The 24,175-nt window shown below is 45.2% G+C and overlaps 2 protein-coding genes, 1 long non-coding RNA gene and 1 other non-coding gene across 4 annotated transcripts in view; 3 read left to right on the top strand and 1 right to left on the bottom strand.

Moving 5' to 3' along the window:
- Positions 1–1,532, top strand: part of TCP1 (t-complex 1) — an 8,842-nt gene extending 7,310 nt beyond the window's left edge. The window contains exons 10-12 of the mRNA XM_055309902.1: positions 285–477; positions 609–772; positions 1,233–1,532. Coding sequence (XP_055165877.1) covers positions 285–477; positions 609–772; positions 1,233–1,449 — 574 coding nt within the window. The 3' untranslated portion in view covers positions 1,450–1,532. The remainder of the gene's footprint in view (positions 1–284; positions 478–608; positions 773–1,232) is intronic.
- On the top strand, positions 42–171 carry LOC129501099 (small nucleolar RNA SNORA20). The gene has a single exon (XR_008662663.1). It is a non-coding gene; the product is annotated as a small nucleolar RNA SNORA20 (small nucleolar RNA).
- On the bottom strand, positions 1,439–18,940 carry ACAT2 (acetyl-CoA acetyltransferase 2). The gene is made up of 9 exons (XM_055309903.1): positions 18,793–18,940; positions 18,119–18,253; positions 15,267–15,448; positions 13,773–13,890; positions 4,474–4,617; positions 3,557–3,679; positions 2,817–2,971; positions 2,192–2,302; positions 1,439–1,838 (listed from the first exon to the last, which is right to left on the bottom strand). Exons 1-9 carry the CDS (start codon positions 18,845–18,847, stop codon positions 1,668–1,670), a joined length of 1,194 nt encoding a protein of 397 aa, XP_055165878.1. The 5' UTR covers positions 18,848–18,940; the 3' UTR covers positions 1,439–1,667.
- Positions 16,861–24,175, top strand: LOC129499886 (uncharacterized). The gene is made up of 3 exons (XR_008662489.1): positions 16,861–18,016; positions 23,307–23,399; positions 23,959–24,175. It is a non-coding gene; the product is annotated as an uncharacterized LOC129499886 (long non-coding RNA).

Genomic DNA, 24,175 nt, shown 5'->3' with positions numbered 1-24,175 from the left:
CAAAGCTGTACAGATTTTATTAATGAGTAGAAATAGATCACCTTCCCATTGATTTGCTGCTCTAGTCTTTCAGTGATAGGAGCAGTTATACGCATGGGAGAGAACAATGTTAGGCCATGGTAGATAGAGATGGAGTAACCATTTCATCTCGTCTGCACTGCCCAGACACTGCTGCTCTGTCTGAGTGAACCATGTGAGCAGGACTCAAGGTGCTTGCAGTGAATTTCTATGTAGACTGATGTTATAAAAATATTGACATAAGAATTCTACTTTATTTTAAATAGCACTAAGGCTCGTACGTCTGCATCAATTATCTTACGTGGGGCAAATGATTTCATGTGTGACGAAATGGAGCGCTCTTTACATGATGCTCTCTGCGTGGTGAAGAGAGTTTTGGAGTCCAAATCCGTGGTCCCAGGTGGGGGTGCTGTAGAAGCAGCCCTTTCCATATACCTTGAGAACTATGCAACCAGCATGGTAAGAATATATAGAAATGTGGTTTCTTTGTTTTTCAAGAAGGGCATGGGACCCCATCTTTAGCATTTGGTTAGTCTACCTTGTCTGAGACCAGTGCTGCTTTGTGAAGACCGTTCATTGTTTGTTCTCAGGGGTCTCGGGAACAGCTTGCTATTGCGGAATTTGCAAGATCTCTCCTTGTTATTCCTAATACACTGGCAGTTAACGCTGCTCAAGACTCCACAGATCTGGTGGCAAAGTTAAGAGCTTTCCATAATGAGGCTCAAGTTAACCCAGAACGCAAAAATCTAAAATGGTAAGCTTATAGTTGCCTTGTCTTTTTCACTGTCATCTGTGTATCCTATGTGGTAGTTTAGCTTTGTTTTAAATTTAAATTTAAGAAAGGTGATGGCTAGTGCTTACCTTATGTTAGCATGTGTTAGTTAGCACTTCTGGTCTCAGCCTCCTTGCTTCTCTGGGTAGTCCCTGCACCTACACAGATATCTCACAGAGGCAGAGAGGGGATTATTTTGGGGTGATCTGAATCTTCTTAAGCAGTCTCTTTCAGTGATGTTTAGAAACATCTTCGGGATCATCTAATAATCTTTCTATAATTCTTTTCAGTACTGCTAACTACTATAGTCTTAAAGGCTCTATTGTAAGGTCCCAGGGTTTCCCAGGATTCACATTTGAGTGGAGTGGCTGGATTCAAAGAGCTGGCATGGGATAGGTATATGTTATCTAAGAAGCCACTTAGTTTTTTTCCTAAATTGCAGGATTGGTCTTGATTTGATCAATGGTAAACCTCGAGACAACAAGCAAGCAGGGGTGTTTGAACCAACCATAGTGAAAGTGAAGAGTTTGAAGTTTGCAACAGAAGCTGCAATTACCATTCTTCGAATTGATGATCTCATCAAATTACACCCAGAGAGCAAAGATGACAAACATGGAGGTTATGAAGATGCCGTTCACTCGGGAGCCCTTGGTGACTGATGTGCTTTCTTTTATTTATAACAATGTTGGATGCAATTCTCTTGTTCCTCTAGTATTACACATTAAAAATAACAAGCTGTCAAGCCTTGGGTTCTTATGAAAGATAAGTTTCCATCCTTTTGGTCCTGTGGTTTCATACACTGTAACTTAGTACCATATTAGCTTAAAAAGAGATTAGGTTCCAGTTGAGTTCCAACACAGGTAATTGTTAAGCAATTTCATCCTCTCTGAACACACATTGCTATGCCCATCCCACCCCCTATGCACAGGGCAGCAACACCACGGTGTCCACCCTTTCGCTCCATTGTGTGTAACAGGGTAACAAGAATCCGACAGCCAGATGCTCCAAGAGGATGGCCCAAGGCTATAGCCCCTCCTTGAATGTTGACCTAAGAGGGAAAAGATATATATCATTTATTTTGTGGACATCAGGTAAAAGTCCTGAATTAACCTTCCCTTTCTAATGTTCCATCAGGAACTATCCTTTCAAATTCTACTTTGATTTTAACTGCTTAGGAACTGGGACACCTACCCTACCTTACTAGTTAAGTCAAAATGCTCTGTTTATGTCAAAAGTAAAAAAACAGTCCAGGGGTTTTGCCTTAGGAAACAGAATAACTCCTGAGTCCCAGAAGGAGCTTCCCAGTGTCTGCCTCTAATAGTATGGCCTGTACCTGGGTTTTGCTATTTATAATCAGATTTGCATTGCAAGCTGTCCTCAGGACTGCTTGCTCAGGTTTACCTTCTCTGGGTTTAATCCAAGTTCTTTAGTTATTGCAACAGAGAGGGCTGCAAAGGCTTCGTTGATCTCAAATATGTCCACATCCTCCAGGGACCAGCCTGCTTTTGCAACCTAAAGGAAAGATTAATGGATTAGAGTCCGAAAAACTCAGATGAAATCTATTCTAGATACTTGAGGATCTCAGGTTTTTACATGAGTCTGGTGATACCACATTTTGCCTTGGCTACACCAATTCTAAAACGTTAAGTATAAAACATCTGGGTTCCAAAAAAAGTTCTGAAGCCGTAACGTACATGTAGGTGAGATGATCTAGGTGATTTATCAGTTCCCCTGAAAAGTACATGATAAATGTTCTTGGCTGTTCTTTGTGGCAGAGAAGTAGACTAGAGATAAAACTACATGAATAAGTTCATTGAAAGCTAATGGGAAGACTCACAAAAGGGAAAGCAGGTGAAATGTGACAGGAATAAAAAAGCCAGCTCAACCTTGGTATTTTGGAGTAGAGGATCTGAGCCAAGGTGTAAGAACGCAGAACTGAAAAGGGAATTACATGGTATTGGCCTGGTCCAAAGAGGTTCATTCTACAGAGCAAAGAATAGGTACTAATATTCAGAATTAAACTCACAGCTTGCTTTATTGCTGGAATTGGTCCTGTCCCCATGATGGAAGGTTCCACACCTACTTGTGACCAGGAAACTATCTGTGCTAATGGTGTGAGCCCTCGATTAGCAGCCTCTGACTTCTTCATAAGAACCACAGCAGCAGCACCATCATTTATTCCTGTAAGCAACAGGAACATCTTCATTTTTTAAATGCTCGTTAACTTGAGCTCTAACCTGTGTCTACTTTCTCTTATTACATGTTCAATTATTCTTAATACATCTTGGCAAAATTGTTTGCCCTAATTCCTCTTTTACAGTGTAATTAGAAATGTTAAGTTAGGTAATAGGACATAATTGACCACAGAACATTCTAACCAAGGAAAGTAGAAAGATTAAAATACTAGGGGAGGGGAAGAGTGATAAAAAGAAATGGAAGAAATAGCCTTGTGCTCTCACAGAAGGACAGAAGGTATGAGGAGTTTCTGGTTTTGGAAAAGCATCGAGCCAGAAGATGAAACTCCACGGTTCCCTATTTTGATTTTTCATCTGTATGTCTAGTTGGATGTGGGGAAGCCCAATCCTTTCTTTCGTATATAGGTTAAGCCGAAAATAAGACGATGGTAAGTAATGATGAAGTAGAAACTACATTTTCCCTCCAAATGAAGGTTTTAGCATAATTTTTACATAAATAATGAAAAAGGCATTGATTTAGTAGACCTAGCAGAAGACTGTATTTCCCCCAACCGCCCTTGGGAATTCTAACCTGAAGCGTTAGCTGGGGTGACTGTTCCTGTTCCATCCGTAAGAAAGTAAGGCTTTAACTTAGATACGGCTTCTATGTTGCTCCCATGGCGAGGAAACTCATCTGTTTTCACTTCGGTAAGACCTAACAGGAGAATCAATTACCCAAGATTAGTACAGTGACGGCAGTCTGTGCTAGAATGGTGGAGTCCTCAGACACAATGTGTGAGGGTTCATATTTGGAAAGAAGGTTCATTTAGAAATACTTTGATTCCAACAGTAAGGTACACACTAAAAAGCTGCATATTCAAACATCCTATAAGCCCTGTCCTCAGACACTTTGAGTGTTTTCCACATCCATAGTCCTTTCTGAGGAAAGCAAGTCTTTGTTTGGGTTGCTAGGGTGTGGGGCTTGGCTGGTTACAACTGCCAGATTCATAAGGGCTGGACATATGCATCGTCAGTTATCGGTAACAACAGGTATCAGTAACAGCATCCATATTAGATAACAGCAAAGGACCAAAAAGATAGACCCTCAAGAAATAGGAAATATATACAAAAACAGGAAGGAATGGATATTCATTTCTGAGGAGATTCAGCCTGGAGGGGCAAGTCAGCTGTTGCCTCCTGACAACCTTGAGCCAACACTCCAGTTTCTTAGACAAACCCTGCTGTATTTCCAGAGCCATGTGTACACTGGAACCAGGAGTGCCCAGTGCTGACATAGCATCCCATGTTCTTCACCCTTCCACACCCCATAAACACGCCCCCTCCACCCGCCATTTTCAGAGGTATCCAAGATGAAGCTTTTCTTTGCAACCTGAAAGACATAACTAAGATACAATGTACAAACTTTCCTCTATATTATTCTTTGAAGTATTACTCCTACCTATAAATAGGCATGCAGATGTTTAAACTATTATGGATCTATAGACTTACCTTTTCTAGAAGATACAAAAACCGGTACGATCTCTTTGTCAAAGTACCCAGCTTTCTGTGCACTCTCCGTCCTGTTCTGGGACAGAACTGCACACTTGTCCTGATCTTCTCTACTCACTTGCCATTTTTTGGCTACATTTTCAGCTGTGAAAGAAAATAATAATAATAATGATAAAGCAGGGCAGCCCGGGTGGCTCAGCAGTTTAGCGCCGCCTTCAGCCCGGGGCGTGATCCTGGAGACCCGGGATCAAGTCCCACATCGGGCTCCCTGCATGGAGCCTGCTTCTCCCTCTGCCTGTGTCTGTGCTTCCCCCCCCCGCCCCGTGTCTCTCATGAATGAATAAATAAAATCTTAAAATGATAAAGCAAAAGATATTTCAGAAACTGGCTTTTGGTAGCTCAAGTTCTGCCCCTGTAAGCAAGCACCGCTTGCCCCAGACAAGCCCTCACAGATGGGAGGAGACCTTGGTCTGTGGCCATCTGGCCTCCCCCTGGTAATGGATTTGGGAATCCTGTAGTGACTCTTGTAAGAAGTCACTTTCCTTCTCTGCTTCCTTCCTAGGTAACTAAATTTTCAGAAATTTCCTTTATGCAGATTCGCCAACAGTTTATATTTTTGCGCCATTTACTTTATCATTCTCTCTCTGAACCATCTGAGAAAAGTTACAATCATGCCTCTTTATTCCCTAAATTATAATTTCTCTGTATATGTCCCCCAGACAGCCATTCTCTTACATAAGCACAGTTATCAAAATCAGGAAACTGGTACAATCCTGTTATCTAATTTTTGGTCCATATACAAGTTTTACCCACCTCCTGTCCCAGTGATGTCCTTTGTGGCTAATTTGTATGTTCAGCCCAGGATCATGCCCTGCACCTCACCGTTCATCTCTTCAGTGTCTTTTTATTGAGAACACTTCCTCACACTATCTTTGTGTTTCTTAACCTCAATATTTTTGAAGAGTGGGGGCCAGTTCTTTTATCAAATGTCTCCAATTTAGGCTCGAGATTTCTCAAGATTAGATTAAGATTTTGCAGAAAAGCAGGTATCCTACTGACATGATCTCAGTGAATCTTATCATGATACCTGTGATATTAGTTTATCTCAGGTGTGTGAACTCTGATCACTTGGTGGAAGCATCTCTACACCATAAAGTTATTACTTTTCCATTTATAATTTATATTTGATCAGGAAGTTATGGGGAGTATTTTTGACATTATGATGAAATGCCTTTTTCCTATTTCCCCTGCTACTCATCAGCATTCATGATTTTCCAACTCCAACCTTCCTTGGCATACAGTAACTGGCATCTACTATACAGGGCTTTTCCCTCTCTCCATTTATCATACTGACATCAGTATGGACTCAAATATTTTCACTTCATTTAGTAAGTTCTATAACCCATTACTGTCATTTTTATTGTGATGTTCAAATTGTTCAAGATTTGGGCAGTTGGAGTCCTTTAAGTTGGCTCCTGTGTCCTTCTGACATGTCCCCATGTGCTCTAAGCACTTTTTCTTATAGTTTTATGGATTTATTAACACAAATATGATATGCACATAAGCTGTTCATTTTCTTTGCTGTGCAGCCTGGCATTGGGATTGGTAACTGATGGCCAGCAGGGCTGCTCCTACCACAGTGGTTTGGTGGTCCTTGAGGAGACACTATGAGCCGTCTCATGCAGGAAGATGTGTTGCACATCAGTAGCACTTCAAGCTCCCTGACTAGGAACTTCTGGAAGCCACTGGGCAGCATGGGCTTTGTCATCTTGCTACTCCCATAACGAGTGCTGGGCATCAAGTTCTGGTCGCTGAATCTTCTGTGCACCCTCCTGTCAGTGCCTCTGGGTTTCTGCCAGCCGTGCTTAAATATGACACATTGGTCTGACTGGTCCTGGGTGAACTTCCTGGCCCTCTTTCTAATGATCTTGGGCTTTACCAGAGGTCTGAGAGTGGCTGTGATGTCAAGCGGGAGGTGGCTGCCCCATCCACAGGCAGTGCCAGGGAAGAGCCTGATTTTTGTAGCACTTTGCCCTACCCTGGAATGAGCTACTTCTCAAAGGAACCTTAGTTCTCTTTAGTGGAGAAGGTTTTTTTTTTTTTTTTTTTTTTTTTTAAGATTGTATTTATTTATTCATGAGAGACAAAGAAGGAGAGGGAGAGAGAGGCAGAGGGAGAAGCAGGCTCCACACATGGAGCCCGATGTGGGACTCGATCCCGGGTCTCCAGGATCACGCCCTGGGCGGAAGTCGGCGCTAAACCGCTGAGCCGCCCAGGTTGCCAAGAGAACGCATTTAGAAAGATCTGGGTGTCAGGACTGCTCACTATTACTGGCATGTCACTGTTTCTGTGCCTGTTCACTAGGAACTTACATACACATACAATTTGCAATTGTATACACACTCGCGGGATACCTTGCATTCATACTAATGTCTCTGGATGCAATTTAATACCACTGGTGCACACTTCCCTTTGCCATACTTGAACTCCCTTCTATAATTGTGAGAAGCCTGGTTCCCACTATCCTCAATATATCCACTCCTTTGCTCAGATCTAGAATTTATACAAGATAGTTTCAGAACATGCTGGCCCACATCACTGGGAAAAGCAAACCTAATAACTACAGCTCAATATTTGTTTACAATTCTTTTCTTTTTTTAGGTAAAACTTATACAGAGTGAAATACAAAAATATTAAGTCTATAATTCAAGAAGTTCTGACAAATGCATGCAACCACATATCCCATATATGTAGTATTTCCATCACCCCAGAAAGTTCTCACATGCCCCTTCCCCATCTCACCCTCTTTGAAGGAAATAATGTTCTGATTTCTTTCACCATAAATTAGAAATGCAACTCAATGTCTTTTGCTCAGTATTCTGTTTATCATATTTACCCATATCGGTTCTTTTTTAAAGATTTAATTTATTTGGGAGGGAGAGGCAATGAGAGAGATCACAAGAGGGGGAGTGGCAGAGGGAAAAGCAGACTCTCCACTGAACAGGGAGCCCAATGATGTGCGACTTGATCGCAAGACCCTGAGATCACGACCTGAGCTGAAGGCAGACACTTAACTGACTGGGCCACCCAGGCACCCCATATTTACCCATATTGTTAAATTGATTACTGTTTGTTCCTTTTTTCTTGCTGAGTGGTATTCCATGGTACAACTTTTTTATTATGTATTCTCCTGTTGGATACCTCAACCATTTCTACATCTTGACTCTTATGAATAAAGCTACTGTGAACTTGCTTGTGCAAAGCTTTTAGTGATCATGTCTTCACGTGACTTTGGTAGAGAAATTGCCCAATCTTTTCCAAAGTACATTGTACCACTTTATGCCTGCAATGTAGGAGGAATTCTAGTTGCTCCACATCCTTGCCAATATTTGGTGATGTCAATTATTTTAATCTTAATCATTCTGGTAGGTGTAGAGTAGTATCTTACTGTGGTTTTAATTTACATTTCCTGAAGTGACGATGAGCCTCTTTTTTGTGCTTATTGGCCATTCATATATCTTCCTTTATGAAATATGTGCAGGATCTTTAGATCATTTTTCAATTGGGTTGTCTTTTTTATTCTTATTATAGAAATTCTTATATGTATCATGAATATTTTCTCCCAGTTGGTGGCTTATTTTCTTTCTTTCTTTCTTTCTTTCTTTCTTTCTTTCTTTCTTTCTTTCTTTCTTTCGGCTTATTTTCTTAATAGTGCTTTTGATGATAAGTTTTCTTTTTTTTTATTCATAGAGACACACACAGAGAGAGACAGAGAGGCAGAGACACAGGCAGAGGGAGAAGCAGGCACCATGCAGAGAGCCTGATGTGGGACTCGATCCAGGGTCTCCAGGATCACGCCCTAGGCTGCAGGCGGCGCTAAACCGCTGCACCACTGGGGCTGCCCATAAGTTTTCATTTTTAGAAATCTAATTTATCTAGTTTTTCTTCTGAGGTTATTGCCTTCTCAGTACTGTCTTTACTTATTACTCCTTGGTTCAGAAGCTATTCTATGTCGACTTCTTTGATTTTAATTTTAGGTACATGATTCATCACAAGTGAGTATCTGTTTAGTATGAGGTACGAGTTGAAGGTCATCTTTCCCACGTAACTCTGGTGGTGTAAAAGTTGAGGGTTCTCTTTTCCATATGGGTAACTATGGTGTGAGATAGGAGTTGAGGGTCATCATTTCCACGTGTGTAACTATGGTGTAAGGTAGGAATTGAGGGTCATCTTTTCCATGTGTGTAATTATGGTATGAGGTAGGAGTTGAGGGTCATCTTTCCCACATGAGTAACTTGTTCCAGGACCACTCACAGGAAAAGGTTTCCCTTCCCTCATCTCATTACACTGGTACCTTCATTGAAAATCAGCACAAGTCTACGTCCATTTCTGAACTCTACTCCATTCCACTGGCCCACCTACCTGTCCTTATGCCACAACCACACCGTCTTGGTTACCACAGCTTTATACTCAGTGTTTGAATTGGATAATGTAAGTCCTATTTTTCCTTTGTTTGGCTATTCTAGGTCCTCTGTGTTTCCATATAAATGTTAGCATCAACTTGTCAATTCCTAAGAGAAAGTCTGCTACAGTTATGATGGGACCACCCTGTGGCCATAAGTCTTTGCACAGTCTTTAGTGACAATCTAGGTATTACATTATGGGTCCTTAACCTGTTTACTTCGAGTTAATACTGTAGTGCTCCGTGTTAAATTTAAGAACGTTGAGACAGTATATGTCCACTTTCTTCCATCCTTAGTTCTCACACAATAGCATATGTTGTAAACCTTACGATACAGTGTTAAACTTTTTGCTTTCAACAGAAAAAAAAAAAATAACAGGAAAAAAAAGAACCCTTTTACATTTACCAGCAGAGTTACAATTTGTGGTGCTCCTCATTCATTCCTGTAGATCTGAATTTCCATCTGCTTTCAATTCCCTCTGGTTTCAGGCAGCCCCAGTGGCTCAGCGGTTTAGCGCCACCTTCAGCCTGGAGCGGGATCCTGGAGACCCAGGATTGAGTCCCACATCAGGCTCCCTGCATGGCGCCTGCTTCTCCCTCTGCCTGGGTCTCTGCCTCTCTCTCTCTCTCTCTCTGTCTCTCATGAATAAATAAATAAAATATTTTTAAAAATTCCCTCTAGTTTCAAGAACGTCCTTCAGCATTTCTGAGAGGAGGGGTGTTGGCAATAAATTCATTTTTCCTCACCTAAGAAAGGTCTTTATTTCACTCTCAATTCTTGAAGGCTATTTTCACTTGTTGCAGAATTCTGGGTGGATGACTTTCTGCCAGCACTTTAGTCCAGCAGCTTCCACTGTTTCTGATGAGTTATCCAGCATTCATATTGTTGTTCCCATGCCCATAAGATAATAGTTTTTCTCTAGTTGATTTCCATATTTTTTTATCTTTTCTTTTTCAGTAGCTTTATTAAATTTGCCAGAGAGCAACTTTTATCTTTCTTGGTAAATGAACTGTGTTTTTCACAAAATTTGGACATTTTCTGCTACTATTTCTTCAATATTTTTTTCTGCCTCCTTTCTCTTTCTTCCAAGACTCCTATTCCACGCATGTCAGTCCAGTTTATTTTGCTCTGGACCAGGTCATTGAGGCTCTGTTCATTTTTTCTTCCATCTTTTTTCTCTGTGTTCTTCAGGTCGTATCTGCTACTATAAATCAACCAAGCCTGTCTTCTGTCTCCAGTTTTCCGTGAGGGCTATCCAGTGGGGTTCTCATCTCAGATCATAGGCTTTGCAGTTCTAATTTTCATCTGGTACTTGTGTGTATGTCCCCTTTTACTACTGAGATTCTCCCCATGTTTTCCTTTATATCTTTTTTTTTTAAAGATTTTATTTATTTATTTATGAGAGACACAGAGAGAGAGAGGCAGAGACACAGGCAGAGGGAGAAGCAGGCTTCCTGCAAGGAGCCTGATGTGGGACTCAATCTCAGATCCCAGGATCACACCCTGAGCCCAAGGCAGACGCTCAACCGCTGAGCCACTCAGGCGTCCCCTCCTTTATCCTTAAACACAGGTAAAGTAGCACCTTTAAAATCTTTGTTTCCTGATTCCAGTTATCTGCCATTGAGGATCAGATTCTATTGACCATTTTTTCTCCTGGTTACAGGCTACATTTTCCTACTTCTGTGAGTGTCTAGAAATTTCTTATTGCATGCTGGACATTACATTTGCTATACTATTGAACATCTGGATTTTATTATCTTTAGCAAGTACACTGAGTTTCATTCCCATTAACATACTGGCAGATCTTCTAGATCCTTTTGAAGCTTATTTTTTAAGCTTATTAGTTTGGGCCTAGAGTAGTCCTTACTGTGGGGCTACAGTGGCCCTGGACCTAAACAGTGGCCTTTCTGAGATGTCAATGGAGTGTCCAGCGGGTTCAGTAAAGTTTCTACTCTGAATGATCAGAACACTCCTGTTTCCAAGTAATCAAGTCACAGCTCCCCAGCAGCTATTTCTACTAGACCTTGTAAGTTGTGGTCCTGCACATGCATAGCTGAGTATCTGACCCAAGAGTTGAGGGAACACTTATGGAGATTTCTGGAGCTCCTTTTCTAGCTCCCTTCTCTCCAATACTCTGCCCCACAAACTCCAGGCATCTCAGCAGCTTCAAACTCTGACCTCTGCATCCCCAGCTCAATAGACACCATCCCCCCAGGTAGAAAGTCAGTGTGGGTGGGATTTTCCCCTTCTTCCAAGAATCTTGGGGTGTCTGGGTAGCTTAGTCATTTCCACATCTGACTCCTGATCTCAGCTCAGGTCCTGATCTCAGGGTCAAGAGTTTAAGCCCCTTACTTAAAAAAAAAAAAAAAAAAAAAAAAAAAACTGTCTTGTGACTGACCACATTTGAGATAGAGACGGTACTTGTATGGGAGAGTCCCCCTCTCTTATCCAGGGGATGCCTAGAACAGCCCCCAGAAAGGGGACCCCAGAAGAAGGGCAAGAAATTGCCCTGAGGGGGAAGCAAAGCCCTCTGCTAACTGCTCCTCCCTCGCCATAGGATCATGCAGGGTAGGAGGAGGGAACCTGAGGCCCCAGTGCCCTGATAGGAATCTTCAAGCATCCCTCTCCACCATTTCGGATGCTGCCCAAACTTGGGTCTCTTATTTCCCCTGGGCCAAGACCCTGAAAGGGGCACACAGAGAACATTCAGCAGGCTATGGCTCTGTGACATAATTCAATCTGGAGTGACCCCAGGGATGGAGCCATTCCAAGCCCAGGTGGACTCCCTGTACCTTGTCCCCAGGGTCTCAAGCACCTGAAAGGGAAGAACAACATGTTCCTCCATATTATTCTAGAAGGGAAAATTTCCCAAGGCTGAGAGGAGTGAAGATCTGATAGGCATCAGACAGAGGCTCCGTGGGGAACAGCCCAGGTATTGACTTGTGTGGAAAGAATGCATCTACCCTTGTTAGAACAAGCCATCCAGGAGCAGAGGAAATACCAACAAGAGAAGGACAACAGCCAGTAGGAAATGATAGATCCTGTCAACCGTCCCTCCCAGCCTACTGAGGCCCAGCCCACTAGAGATACCTGCATCATTGTGGAAAAGATGCAAGACCTTCCCCAGAGTCACAGCCTTTGTCTGGAGCCTGAAAGAAGGGGGGTAGAGGGTGGTTGCTAATTTGGACTATTCCAAATAGTCCCCCAAAAGGAGCCTGCGGGCGGCAGAGCTGTGGGGTGCTGGGAATTTGGAAGGTTCTGGAAGGCCCTTGTGAATAAAGGCCCTAGCAGGGGAAGGGGAAAAAAAAAAAGAATCTCAGTCTTACGTGATTGTTGGCCAATATCTGAAAACAGCTGCTTGTTACTACAATATGGCCTGAGACTTTTTTTTTTAAACAACAGAAATTTATGTTCCCATAATTATGGAGAACAGAAGTTCACAATTAAGGCCTGAGCAGGTCTGTTTTCTCCTGAGGCCTCACTTCCAACCACTTTCTCACTGTGTCTGCCTACAGTCTTTGTCCTGGGCTGACATCTCCCATATTTCATCCTCTTCTTACAAGGCCACCAGTTAGACAGCATTAAGGGCCACAGTAAAGGCCTTGTTTTAACTTAATTACTCCTTCAAATGCCCCAACTACCAATACAGTCCTATTCTGAGGTTCTGGGGGTTAGGGCTTCAATGTATGACCTTCGGAAGATCACAATTCAGCCTGTGACACTGCGGAAAGGGGCTTGGGAGCTAGATTTTCAATGACAGCCTATGGTGATGTTGAGACAGTTGGCTGGAGTATGACACTTTGAGGATCTCCAGTCGGGACAGGATGACAAGTAAGAGCCCGGCACGGCATACAGAGCCTCCCGTGGCTTGGCCACCCTCTCCAGCCGTCCTCGCTGCTGGTCTCGCTCTTGGTGGCCAAGACGCTTCAGCTTCTCACTGCTCCCCCTGCCTGTATGCCTCTCCACCTTTGCCTTGACACATGCTGTTCCCTCTACTTAGAATCTTGCTCTTTCCCCCACTTTTTCATATGACTTCCATCAGATTTATTATACCTTCACCTAGACTCAGAGCCACTACCATATGCATTTAAACAAGGGTGGAGGGGATTCCTGGGTGGCTCAGCGGTTTGGTGCCTGCCTTGGGCTCAGGGTGTGATCCTGGAGTCCTGGATCGAGTCCCGCATCAGGCTCCCGGCATGGAGCCTGCTTCTCCCACTGCCTCTGCCTCTGCCTCTCTCTCTCTCTGTCTGTGTCTTTCATGAATAAATAAATGAAATCATTAAAAAAAAAGAATTTTTAAAAACAAATAAATAAACAAGGGTGGAACCTCTCAGGGCTTATTCCTTCAACTCTAAAGTTAAATGTCCCTTTTGTTCTTAAGTTTTACATTCTAAATGCAGGAAAGACAGGAGCTCATTTGATCTTCTGGCTGCCCTGCCAGGACACCTGAACCGCAGACAACCTACAAAGACTGGGTTGTGCCAGGCAAAGAAGGCAGTGCAAGGCACCAGAAGCACCTGTTTGCCTCTGATGTTGCCTGGGCCACAAAACCTGTTCAGGGGCCCTGGTTTCTTCCAACAGTAAAATGGGACATTGCTCAGAGCTCTGAAGCACCACCTGCCTCTAACATTCCACGATGGTCAAGGAGTCAACACTGGGGAGACAGGCTGTCTCCCCAGGTCAGCTTATCCAGGTGGACTGAGCCTCACCAGCAGTGATGCAGAGTCATCAGGATGTGGTACCCACCCTCCAGGAGGAAAGCATCTGTAAAGTTAGCGATTACAGGATCTTTTTTAAACTTCGTGCAGTTACTGTTTCCAGTGGCGTCGGCCTTACCTGTTATGCCCATGTGATAGTTGTGGAATGCATCAGTGAGCCCATCACAGAGGATGCTGTCAGCCAGTGGCATTTCCCCGATCTTGACTCCTGCCCTCAAGTGAACCAAGTGAGGAGCCTGGAAACAAGAAATACAAATGGACTTAGGACTAGTCCTTTCCTCAAAATCCCACTCAAAACTACCCGGTGTTGCTCAGTCTTCACCTAGTTGCCCCTGGGACCTGTCCTCTTCCCCACCTAGGGCCTAGGGCCTCAAGACCCCTAGAATCAGCAGTCTACTCTATCCTGTCGGCTCCTGAGAAGCTGATCCTCTCCTACCTAGCTATTTCCATTTACCACCACATCAACCCATTTTGTGTCCTATTTCCTTAAAAACTTCATTTATTCTTTCCAAAGAGGCAACCAGCTATTTGTTAAATGAGGGTCACATCCAAAGGCATAAAGGATGCTAACAATGTGTCATTTATTTATGAAAGATGTAATGCTGGGACGTGTGGATAGCTCAGTGGTTGAGTGTCTGCCTTCGGCTCAGGGCATGATCTCAGGGTCCTGGGACAGAGTCTCCATCAGGCTCCCCACAGGGAGCATGCTTCTCCCTCTCCTTATGTGTCTGTCTCTCTCATGAAGAAATAAATAAAATCTTTAAAAAAAACCAGAAGATCTAATGCCTATAGTGAGAATAATCAGGTTGCCTAATTAACTCATGGGAAGGGATTTCTGGGTGGGGGGATCTTTTTAACTCCTACCAACTCTATAGCAGCTCTATAATAGAATGGAAAGACCTGGAGTCAGAAACTTGGCTCTGGGCCTCAGTTTCCTGACCTGTAAATTGGGAATGATACCACCTACCTTCAAAGGGCTGTTGTGACTGTATGTACAAAAGCATCTTGCAAAGTGTGACACAGACACTAGCATAGTCCCGTCAGGGTTACGCTGACCCTGTTTGATGCCTTACCTCCTCCTGGGCCACTGAGCAGAATCAGCCTCTGTCTAGGGGACCTTCAGGTCAGACCTGCAACTGCCTGGAGGAAGCAAGGGCTATACTTTCTCCTTTTCACTGCCATGCCAATTCGAGGGATGGACCTTGGTGAAACAAATCCCACCTGGCAAGCCTATTAGAGAAGGTACCACTCACTGGTCCTCTTTTCCACATTCCAAATGCTTTCAAAAGGGTCGACCAAATTTGGTCCCTGGGGTCCTCCTTGTCAAGTGTAGGACAGTAAGTGAAAACATCTGTTTTTGACTTTTTCCCACAAGGAGAAAGAAATTTAAGATGGACCAACTAATGTTATAAGTTTAATTCAGGAAATATTTTATGCTGATAACATTTTAGAAAAAAAAGTATACTATCCAGGTAGAGATGGAGATGGAATCCATTGTTTATTTGTTTACTGCTTGGTTTCAGCTCTAAGACGCATCAGTTTACTCTGCTATGGTATGGACGGGAGTTTATTAGGGAGCGGTCAGTGACAGCCTTACCTCCAGAGGCCTCACCTTGCTCATACTTTCCATGCCTCCTGCCACCACAATGCTGGAGTCTCCTATCCCTATTGACTGTGCTGCAAGACACACGGCTTTTAGGCCTGACCCACAGACCATTTGGCAGCTCCACGCTGGAACGGCATAAGGGATTCCTGCGCCCATACTGGCCTGTCGAACAGGATTCTGCCCACAACCTGACAGGAACACAGATACCTCTCAGCAAGAAATAGACCACGCACATAATCGTAGCAGAGAAGGGAAGGGAGTTGAAAGTTCCAAATGTTCTCAGTCCCCACTATCTGTTATCAAAGGATCAATGTTTACACAGTGGTCACTCTGTTGCAAATTTCAGATCTACCCATACCTAGCATCCTTCCTCAATGAGTTTGTTAGCAAAAAAACTAGCAAATGGGTCACAGACAAAAATTTAAAGATTATCTTCATCATAATGTTCCTTATCTGGGATTAGACTGGTAGCCTTGAGACTGAGACTGAAGACAAGTATAGGAAAAATTATTAAAAAGACAGAATCAAGGATGCTGGGACACCTGGGTGGCTCAGCAGTTGAGCGCCTGCCTTCGGCCCAGGGTGTGATCCCAGAGTCCCAGGATCGAGTCCCACAATCAAGTCCCATGTTGGGCTCCCTGTAGGAAGCCTGCTTCTCCCTCTGCCTGTGTCTCTGCCTCAATCTCTCTCTGTGTCTCTCATGAATAAATAAATAAAATCTTAAAATTAAATAAAGTTTTTTAAAAAAGAATCAAAGATGCCTGGGTGGCTCAGTCGGTTAGGTGGCCGGCTCTTGATTCTGGCTCATGTCATGCATGATCTCAGGGTCCTGAACCTGAACCTCAAGTCCAGCTCCAAGCTCAGTGGGGAGTCTGCTTAACATTTTCCCTCTCCCTCTGCCTCTCCTCCCACTCATGCAGATACTTTCTCTCAAATAAATAAATCTTAAAAAAAAAAAAAAGAATCAAAATACCTCTGAATGAAACACATAGCATGGAAGTTAATAAAAAAGACGATCACTTCAGGCTCGTTTTTGAAGCTACAATTAATTACATATGCATTTAAATAAATAACTCCTTCATAAAAATATTATGTGTTTATTTATAACCCCCATCTTCAAGGTAAGAAATGAGTCCTACACATAATTAGATAATATAGTCTAGCATTTAGCAGAATATGAGCTCCACAAGAATGATGAATTCTACCCTTTACGAACACAGCTTATCCCTAGTGGTGCATAGCAGGTGCTTGGTTAATATTTTTACAAGACTGTGAAAGGTACCTAGCTTTAAGGACTAGGACAGATGAGGGTTCAAATGCTAGCTGCACTTCAAACTGTGCCCCTGGGGAAGTGACTTGACCTGGGGGATCCCTGGGTGGCTCAGCGGTTGAGTGTCTGCCTTCGGCCCAGGGCCTGATCCTGGAGACCCAGGATCGAGTCCCACATCAGGCTCCCTGCATGGAGCCTGCTTCTCCCTCTGCCTGTGTCTCTGCGTCTCTCTCTCTCTCTCTCTCTGTGTGTGTGTGTGTGTGTGTGTGTGTTTCTCATGAATAAATAAAATCTTAAAAAAAAATAAAAATAAAAAAGTGACTTGACCTTTCAAAATCTCATTTATTCATTTGCAAAATGGAGATAATACAATTCAGTGGAGTTATGGATAGGACTCAGTAAAGCAATGAAAGCACTAAGCACAGCTTAAAAGCCCAGCGCTTATTAGGCCCTCAATGAACACAGCTATTATTTCTATTAAATTATGTAGAGGTACTATCGAGGACAGATGTGGAAGAGATAACAGGGAGACCAGCATGGAGCACCCTATGGCAACTGAGTAAGTCTGAATTGTGGGTAGGTCTGGGAAGGAAGGAGGATGTGGACTGAAGGTGGCCAGTCTGAGGATGTTACTTGTGTATTTTAAAGCCCTTGAGAGGGGAATCCCTGGGTGGCTCAGTGGTTTAGCACCTGCCTTCGGCCCAGGGCGTGGTCCTGGGGTCCCAGGATTGAGTTCCGCATCTGGCTCCCTGCATGGAGACTGTCTCTCTCTCTCTCATTCTCTCTGCGTCTCTCATGAATCAATAAAAATCTTTAAAATAAATAAATAAAGCCCTTGAGAGTCATGAGAAAGCATTAGGCTCCAACTTTACAGGCCATAAGGACAATTTGAGAATCAGGAAGAGGAACTAGAAAACCATCAAGTGACTTCACCAAACAATGGGCCAGGTCTCAGGGTAAAGACAGAAGTCAGTTGTAAGTGAGCATTACCCAGTACCACTAGGAATAATGAGAATTCATGCTACTGAGTGAGCATGAATCTATTAATAACTAACCAGGAACTTTCAGTGATCGCAGGTCTGTAAACTCAGTGGGAACCAGAAGTGAGGCTGGAGCGCTCTGATGACTCACGTGTCCCCATCCAGGGAGCCAGAGCCCTGTGAGGAGCAGGAAGTGCGGCCTCCCTTCCCAGGTGGGAAGTGAGTCCTTACCTGGGTGGTTGGAGCCCTGGCCCCAGCACCTAGCACGGTGCAGGGCACAAACGAGGAATTCATACATGTCTGTTGAACGTGTGGCACTTTAGGGGCATAGGGAGGGCCGTGTACAGTCTCTGGTGGGTGAGGTTGAGCCTGGTTCTAAGGAGTGAAAAGACAGTGGAGGGCGGTGGTCTAGCCCGGGCTCACCAGGAAATGCCTGTGAAGGGGCTTGGCACGGGGGAGCCTGAAGAAATCCAACAGAGGGAACCACCGCGAGCAGATCTCTGGAGGTAGGAACTTAGATTTCGGGAGCTGGGGGGCGGGGGGGCGGGGGTGAAAGGGGGGTATGATGAGCTGCTTCCAGTAAACCTCCGCGGTCCCTGAGGAGTTACCTGCCGCCAAAACGTGTCCAAATATGACCTCCGACACCTCTTCGGGAGCCACAGCGGCCCTCTTCAGGGCTTCTTTGATGACAGATGAGCCCAGGTCATGGGCAGGGACGGTGGCTAGGGCACCATTGAAGGAGCCTAGGGCAGAAGGGCAGGCAGGGGCGATGAGCTGCGCGCCCAGCGCGGCTGGCCCGCGACCGAGCGGACCCGCGGGAAACCCACCCCTCCATTTCCCCAGCGCCAGCAGATGGGGGCGGCCCACGCTCCCCCCAACAAAAGGGGTCGACGGCCCAAGGGCTTTGAAATCTCCACGGCGCTAAGCCACGGGAGGCAAGTCTCAGGAATCCTCCGTTCACCACCCCCGCCCGGCTCAGGCCACCCCGCGACCCCGCCCCTGCCGCCACAGGGCCGACATGGTTCCTCCCGGAGCTGGCCAACCAGAGGACTCGAAAGACAGCGCCTACCTCCGCCAGCCAATAGCACGGCAGGGCGGCGCGGTGGTTCTACCCGGGGACCCAATCGGAGCACGCGACGCGCGGTGGGCCTCACCGGGCGAGGACGGGGCGGGGCTGCCGGCCCGTGGGCCCGAAGAGGCGCGAGGTGCAGGGTTCCGAGGGGCTCCGGGGGATCCCCGGGGCTCCGGGGTCCCCGCGGCCGAGCCGCCCCCGGCCACTTACCTATGGGGGTCCGCGCCGCCGAGACGATGACCACGGGATCAGAGCCTGCACTCATCCTGCCGCACGAACACCTCGCGCTGCTGCTGCCCGGCACTGTGGGCGAGTGAGGCAGAGTCTTGCCAGGCAGCCGAAGGGCCGCGCCAAGGGGCGGAGCCGCGGGCTGCCCCGCCTCCGGCCCCGCGGGCGCCAGTGCGCAGGCGCGACGGCGGGGCGCGCGGGGGCTGGGAGGGCCGTCAGCGGGCCGCGCACCGAGAGCCGCCCGCCGTCACCTCAGGCCTTTATCCGAAAACCCTAGGGCTGTAGTTTGTCCTGACGTTTTTGGTTTGGGGGGCGGAGGGGAAGACAAGTCTTTCTGAACTTCTTTCGAGTCAGTGAAAAGTGGGGGTGACAGGATAGTACCCCACGTTGAGCCCAGGACTCGAATACCAGTGGCGAGGACGTGGGTGCGAATCCTGCCAGCTGAAGGCCTGCAGGCGGTTGCGTCCTGCTCTGGTGGCTTGGAAAGCTCCTCCATTCATCAGGGGTTAACTTGGTTCTCTGGGCAGACCCTTCTCCGCGCTCTCCTGTGAGGGTGGCACATCAGCTCCAGCGCCAAATGGGTGAGGAAAATGTGAAGGGTCTTAATCCCACAGACCAAAAGGATTTCCTCCAGGGAGCAGTCTGGAGAATCTGCAGGAAGTGGGTGCATGGAATACGTTGGGTCACTCTTGTGTTTCAAAGTGTTTACGACTTACTCTCGCTGTCTCATCGGGGGAAGCTCAATTTTTCAGAGCTATCTAGAACCCTAATACCCACCTCCTCCCCCACCCAGTCACTTTCCAGGCTCAGGTCTGGGTGTTTCTCCTGGACACGCCCCCACAGCGTGGACTAGTCTTCGAGAGAGAGAGAGAGAGAGAGAGAGAGAGAGAGAGAGAGAGAGAGAGAGAGAGCGCTCTTGCTTTGTCTTCTCTCTAGCTCTCAGGCCAGTGTCAGACCCACAGTAGCGGCTGCTTAATGCATTAACAAATATTAAGGAATTTTCAGGACATTCTCTCCAAAAGCTTTAACCATCCCCAAGGGCTGCATAAGACCCCCATACAAAGATTAGAGTCAGCCAGAGATATGGAGACAATTATTATTTGAATAATAATTGGGGAGGCTCAGCTGGCAGAGCATGCAACTCTTGGTCTGAGGCTATTCAGTTCAAGTCCCACATTAAGGGTAGAGATTACTTAAAATATTTAGGGGTGACTGGGTTGCTCAGTGGTTAAGCATTTGACACTTGGTTCTGCTCAGGTCGTTATCTCAGGGTTGTGAGATGGAGACCCGAGTTGGGCTCCTTACCAGCACTGCATCTGCTTGAGATTCTCTTTCCCTCTATCCCTCCCCCTGCTTACACCACCCATACGCTCTCTCAAATAAATAAAGCTCAGAAAAAATTTAAAACTCCTTAGAAATTTTAAATGATTAACAGTTAACGATCACTGATGGTCAATATTGGCAAGGGTAAACACCTGGGTGGAGTAATTGGTGACAGCTAGAATATTATGGTTATTTAGACTTGATACTTTTCACCTCTTTCCCATAATCGAGTTATAGTGATTGATTCCCACTATCCATTTTACTCTATATAAATAACCTTAGCCCTGGGCAATGATTTCACAACAGTCACGTGACTCAATCTTGGCCTTAGAAGTGTGAAGGGAAGCTTGCTAGATTGGCTGTGGAAACCAAAGATCCCACCTAGGATCTATAAAGAAGGATGGATCCTTCTTACATTTGGACAGTGTCTTGGTGTGAGGCCTGGAACTGTTGTATCCATCTTTTGAGCATGAGGAGAGACAGCATGACCCTTGCCAACACCAACACGCTGAGGATAGCAGAGCTAATATGGAAAGAGTACAACCTTTGAGGGCATCTCTGACGTGAACACTAAATTCAGTCTCTAAATTCAACCTCTGATTTTCCAACTATGTAAGACAAATATTCCTTCTTGTTTAAGCCAGCTTGAATTAGACAAGCTATTGTGTCACATGCCACTGAGAGCATCCTGATATATCCACATGGAATTCCTGCGAGGAAGTTAAGATTTTTGAATATGGCAGGAAGGAAAGGGGTTTCTAGGTGGGCAGGGCAGCTTGTTGAGAACACTGGGGCAAGAGAATTGTGTCACAATGTGCAAGGGAAATGGTTGCCAAGCCTGGAGAATCCTCCTGAAGTAGACTGAAAACTCATTAGGTCCTTGGAATCTGCATTAAGACTTTGCAGAGGAATATGGATGGGCCAAAGGAACCAGAGAAGAAAGCTAGAGCACTGGCCACACAGGTAGGAAATGCTTGTATAACAGTGTTTTCTTTGGGAGAAATCCTTAAGAGTCTGGAGTAGTGATGGAATCAGCAGTCCTTAAGAATTCAGCAGCAAATCTGTCTGCAATGTGTTCCCTGTCCTAAAAATACGAGAGTCCAAGTAACGTATGGAACTTTGTGCCTTGGCTTCATGCTCTGTTCTATTTGTGTCCCCTTACATCTTAGGCTACTTAGTCTCCTTTGTGGGCTTACTTTGCCCCTTATTATATTCAAGGTTGTTACTCTGCACCAGCACTCTGAGTAATACCAGTCACTCCCATGGCTTCAGTTACCATGACATGCTGACCACTCTGAAATCTCTAATCTAGTCCCCTGAGCAGATACCTTCTCCATTAAAATTTCTCAACACACCAAGTTTAACTCATCTAAACCAAACTCATTAAATCCACCTCTTCCAGGCTTTATTATTTCCTTTCTGTTCAAAATCTCAATTAGGGGCAGCCCAGGTGGCTCAGCAGTTTAGTGCTGCCTTCGGCCCAGGGCGTGATCCTGGAGTCCCAGGATCGAGTCCCACGTCGGGCTACCTGCATGGAGCCTGCTTCTCCCTCTGTGTGTCTCTCTGTTTTTAAATAAATAAATAAATACAGACATACATACAAAATCTCAATTAGCAGTGCAACTTGTCTTCTGCTGGGTAGCAAGCACTCCATTTAGATGATCACTTCTTCCAGGAAGCCTTCCTATCTCCTGCATTTGGTGCCCCTTGGCATCATCTACCTAACTTTTCTTACAAGATGTTAAAATTCCTGGTTTCATCTGTCTCCTGTACTCAACTACATAAGCTTTGCAAGTTCGTCTTGTTATATTGCTTTATGCACAGGTCCTAATACATTACAGGCATTAAATATGAATGAATACTAATATATTCTTTATGCCCAATGCCTAACAAATATGAGTATGTTCTTCTGCATGCAAGGAATGCATTCAATGGTTTCCTACCTGGAGGGTCTATCAAGAACCAAGAGCAAAAATTGAGAGGATAATTGCTTGCTTTTGTTGAGGGGGCACACAGCACCTGGGGAGTCCTCATTATAGTTGTTCACCAAGCTCTCTTCAGAGCTTTGAATGGGCCAGATAGGAACTAAGAATAACAAATAGGCAAAAGAAGAGTATCATTTTAAAAACTGTATTGAGGGACGCCTGGGTGGCTCAGTGGTTGAGCATCTGCCTTTGGCTCAGGGTGTGATCCCGGAGTACCGGGATCGAGTCCTACAGCTCCGTGTCTATGTCTCTGCCTCTCTCTGTCATGAATAAATAAATAAAATCCTAAAAAACAAACAAAAAACTAAATCTATAAGCATATGCTACCCAGGCTGGTAAGGAATGAGTGGGTAGCCACCATAATCTCCAAGTGCAAGTGAAGGACCTACAGCAGCTACTGGGCCAGTTTCTCCTGAAGGGGCCTCACAACTGTTCTTCATTAAGTTCCACAAATAGGGTTGCAAGAGTGCAGGCCAGATTTAAGCCAGAAGGTAGAATCCCCCAACCTTCCATGTAGCAAACTCCCTGGTTGGTCTAAAAGAACAATGACTCAACACTGTGGATTGGACACAGCTGGTTTGCGGTGCACTCCTGACAATAGGGGTAGCTTGGTTCTTGGCACAACTCCCCGGTGACCGCTCCAGATCAAAGGTAATGACATTATTCAGGGTTGTAAGATCCTGGGGATAAATGAACTCCCAAGAAAGCGTCAACAGAGGAGGGGGCAATGACTGGTCTAAAGGACAAACTGCTACTAATGAGAAATAAGGAATATCTGAGAGAAAACTGTGAGACAGAATGGCTTTGCATTTTGTTTGCTGAAGTGTCCCAGAAACTAGAGTGGTCAGTTGCATCAAATATAACTGAGAGGCCAAGAGAAGGAACATCTAGTGAGACCTCTATCAAGCACGGTTATATTTCTGTTCTCCTTACAACCTTCCCAGCAGCTGCATCCATTGAACCTTATGTGAAGAGATGGCAATGGGCAAACCACCCTCCAATAATGCCAGACCTTCATGAAATGTCCTCAATCCTCTTTTTCACAGACTGGTATCGCCTAACCACTTCTCAGACTATTCTTAACTAAACCCTCTTACTTTAGCCAGCATCTTCAATGATATATTCAGAATCTTTATAATTTATATTTTACCCCATCACTGCATTGTTGGTTCATTTGGTTGTCTCCAGCTCCTACATATTTGGCACAGTAACCATTCGGACTGCTTCTGAGATGTCACGCTCAGCTCCAGCACAGTTCTTCCTCCTACTCCAGAGGATGAGGTAAGGGGACACAGCGCCAAGCCTGGGTTCTCGGAATCAGACAGGCTTCTGCTGCCAGGTCTGAGGGGGGTTATGTCGGGGAAGCTTTGATGACAGCACCCTAGAGGGCAGACGCTACACTTATCAACCTTTGGGTGATCGCTTAAGCCTTTTAAATTCCTTTGTTCTGTAAAATGGTCAACAAGTGCCTCTTCTCCTGGAGGTGAGAGTAAAAACATATAAACAAAATGTGTTGGGACGCCTGGGTGGCTCAATGGTTGAGCATCTGACTTTGGCTCAGGTTGTGATCCCGGGGTCCCGCATGGGGTCCCGGGATCCAGTCCCGCATCGGGCTCCCCACAGGGAGCTTGCTTCCGCCCCTGCCTCTGTCTCTCATGAATTAACAAACACATCTGTCACTTAAGTACTCAACAGACATCAAAAATATTAAGGCATTTCTTACTATCCTCATAGTACAAATCTCCCTGGAATGATGCTAAAGGAGAGACATCACAATTATCTTACTTTTGGGGTTTTATTCAAGTTGACTGCCCTTACAATTAACCTTTTTTTTTGGCAGTACTCAAGTTTCTGCCAAATGGCAGGATTCTGTTCTCAGGAGTCATCTAAAGAATCTTCAGCACTGGGACATCTGGGTGGCTCAGCGGTTTAGCGCCTGCCTTTGGCCCAGGGCATGATCCCGGAGTCCCTGGGTCCGGTCCCACATTGGGCTCCCTGTGTGGAGCCTGCTTCTCCCTCTACCTATGTCTCTCTCTCTCTCATGAATAAATAAAATA

This window comes from Nyctereutes procyonoides, unplaced genomic scaffold (genome assembly GCF_905146905.1).
Source record: "Nyctereutes procyonoides isolate TBG_1078 unplaced genomic scaffold, NYPRO_anot_genome, whole genome shotgun sequence".
Taxonomy (NCBI): Eukaryota; Metazoa; Chordata; class Mammalia; order Carnivora; family Canidae; genus Nyctereutes; species Nyctereutes procyonoides.
The sequence above is the reverse complement of the archived record's forward strand: the minus strand, read 5'-3'. Positions and strand labels throughout refer to the sequence as shown.

What these genes read in the sequence shown, in the direction of transcription:
- ACAT2 (XM_055309903.1), bottom strand. Translation starts at nt 18,847, where the DNA reads ATGAGTGCAGGCTCTGATCCCGTGGTCATCGTCTCGGCGGCGCGGACC. An exon ending in TGGACACGTTTTGGCGGCAG is followed by an intron (nt 15,449 to 18,118) that starts GTAACTCCTCAG and finishes TGTTCCTGTCAG; the next exon opens with GTTGTGGGCAGAATCCTGTT. An exon ending in TTCCAGCAATAAAGCAAGCT is followed by an intron (nt 2,303 to 2,816) that starts GTGAGTTTAATT and finishes TCTTTCCTTTAG; the next exon opens with GTTGCAAAAGCAGGCTGGTC.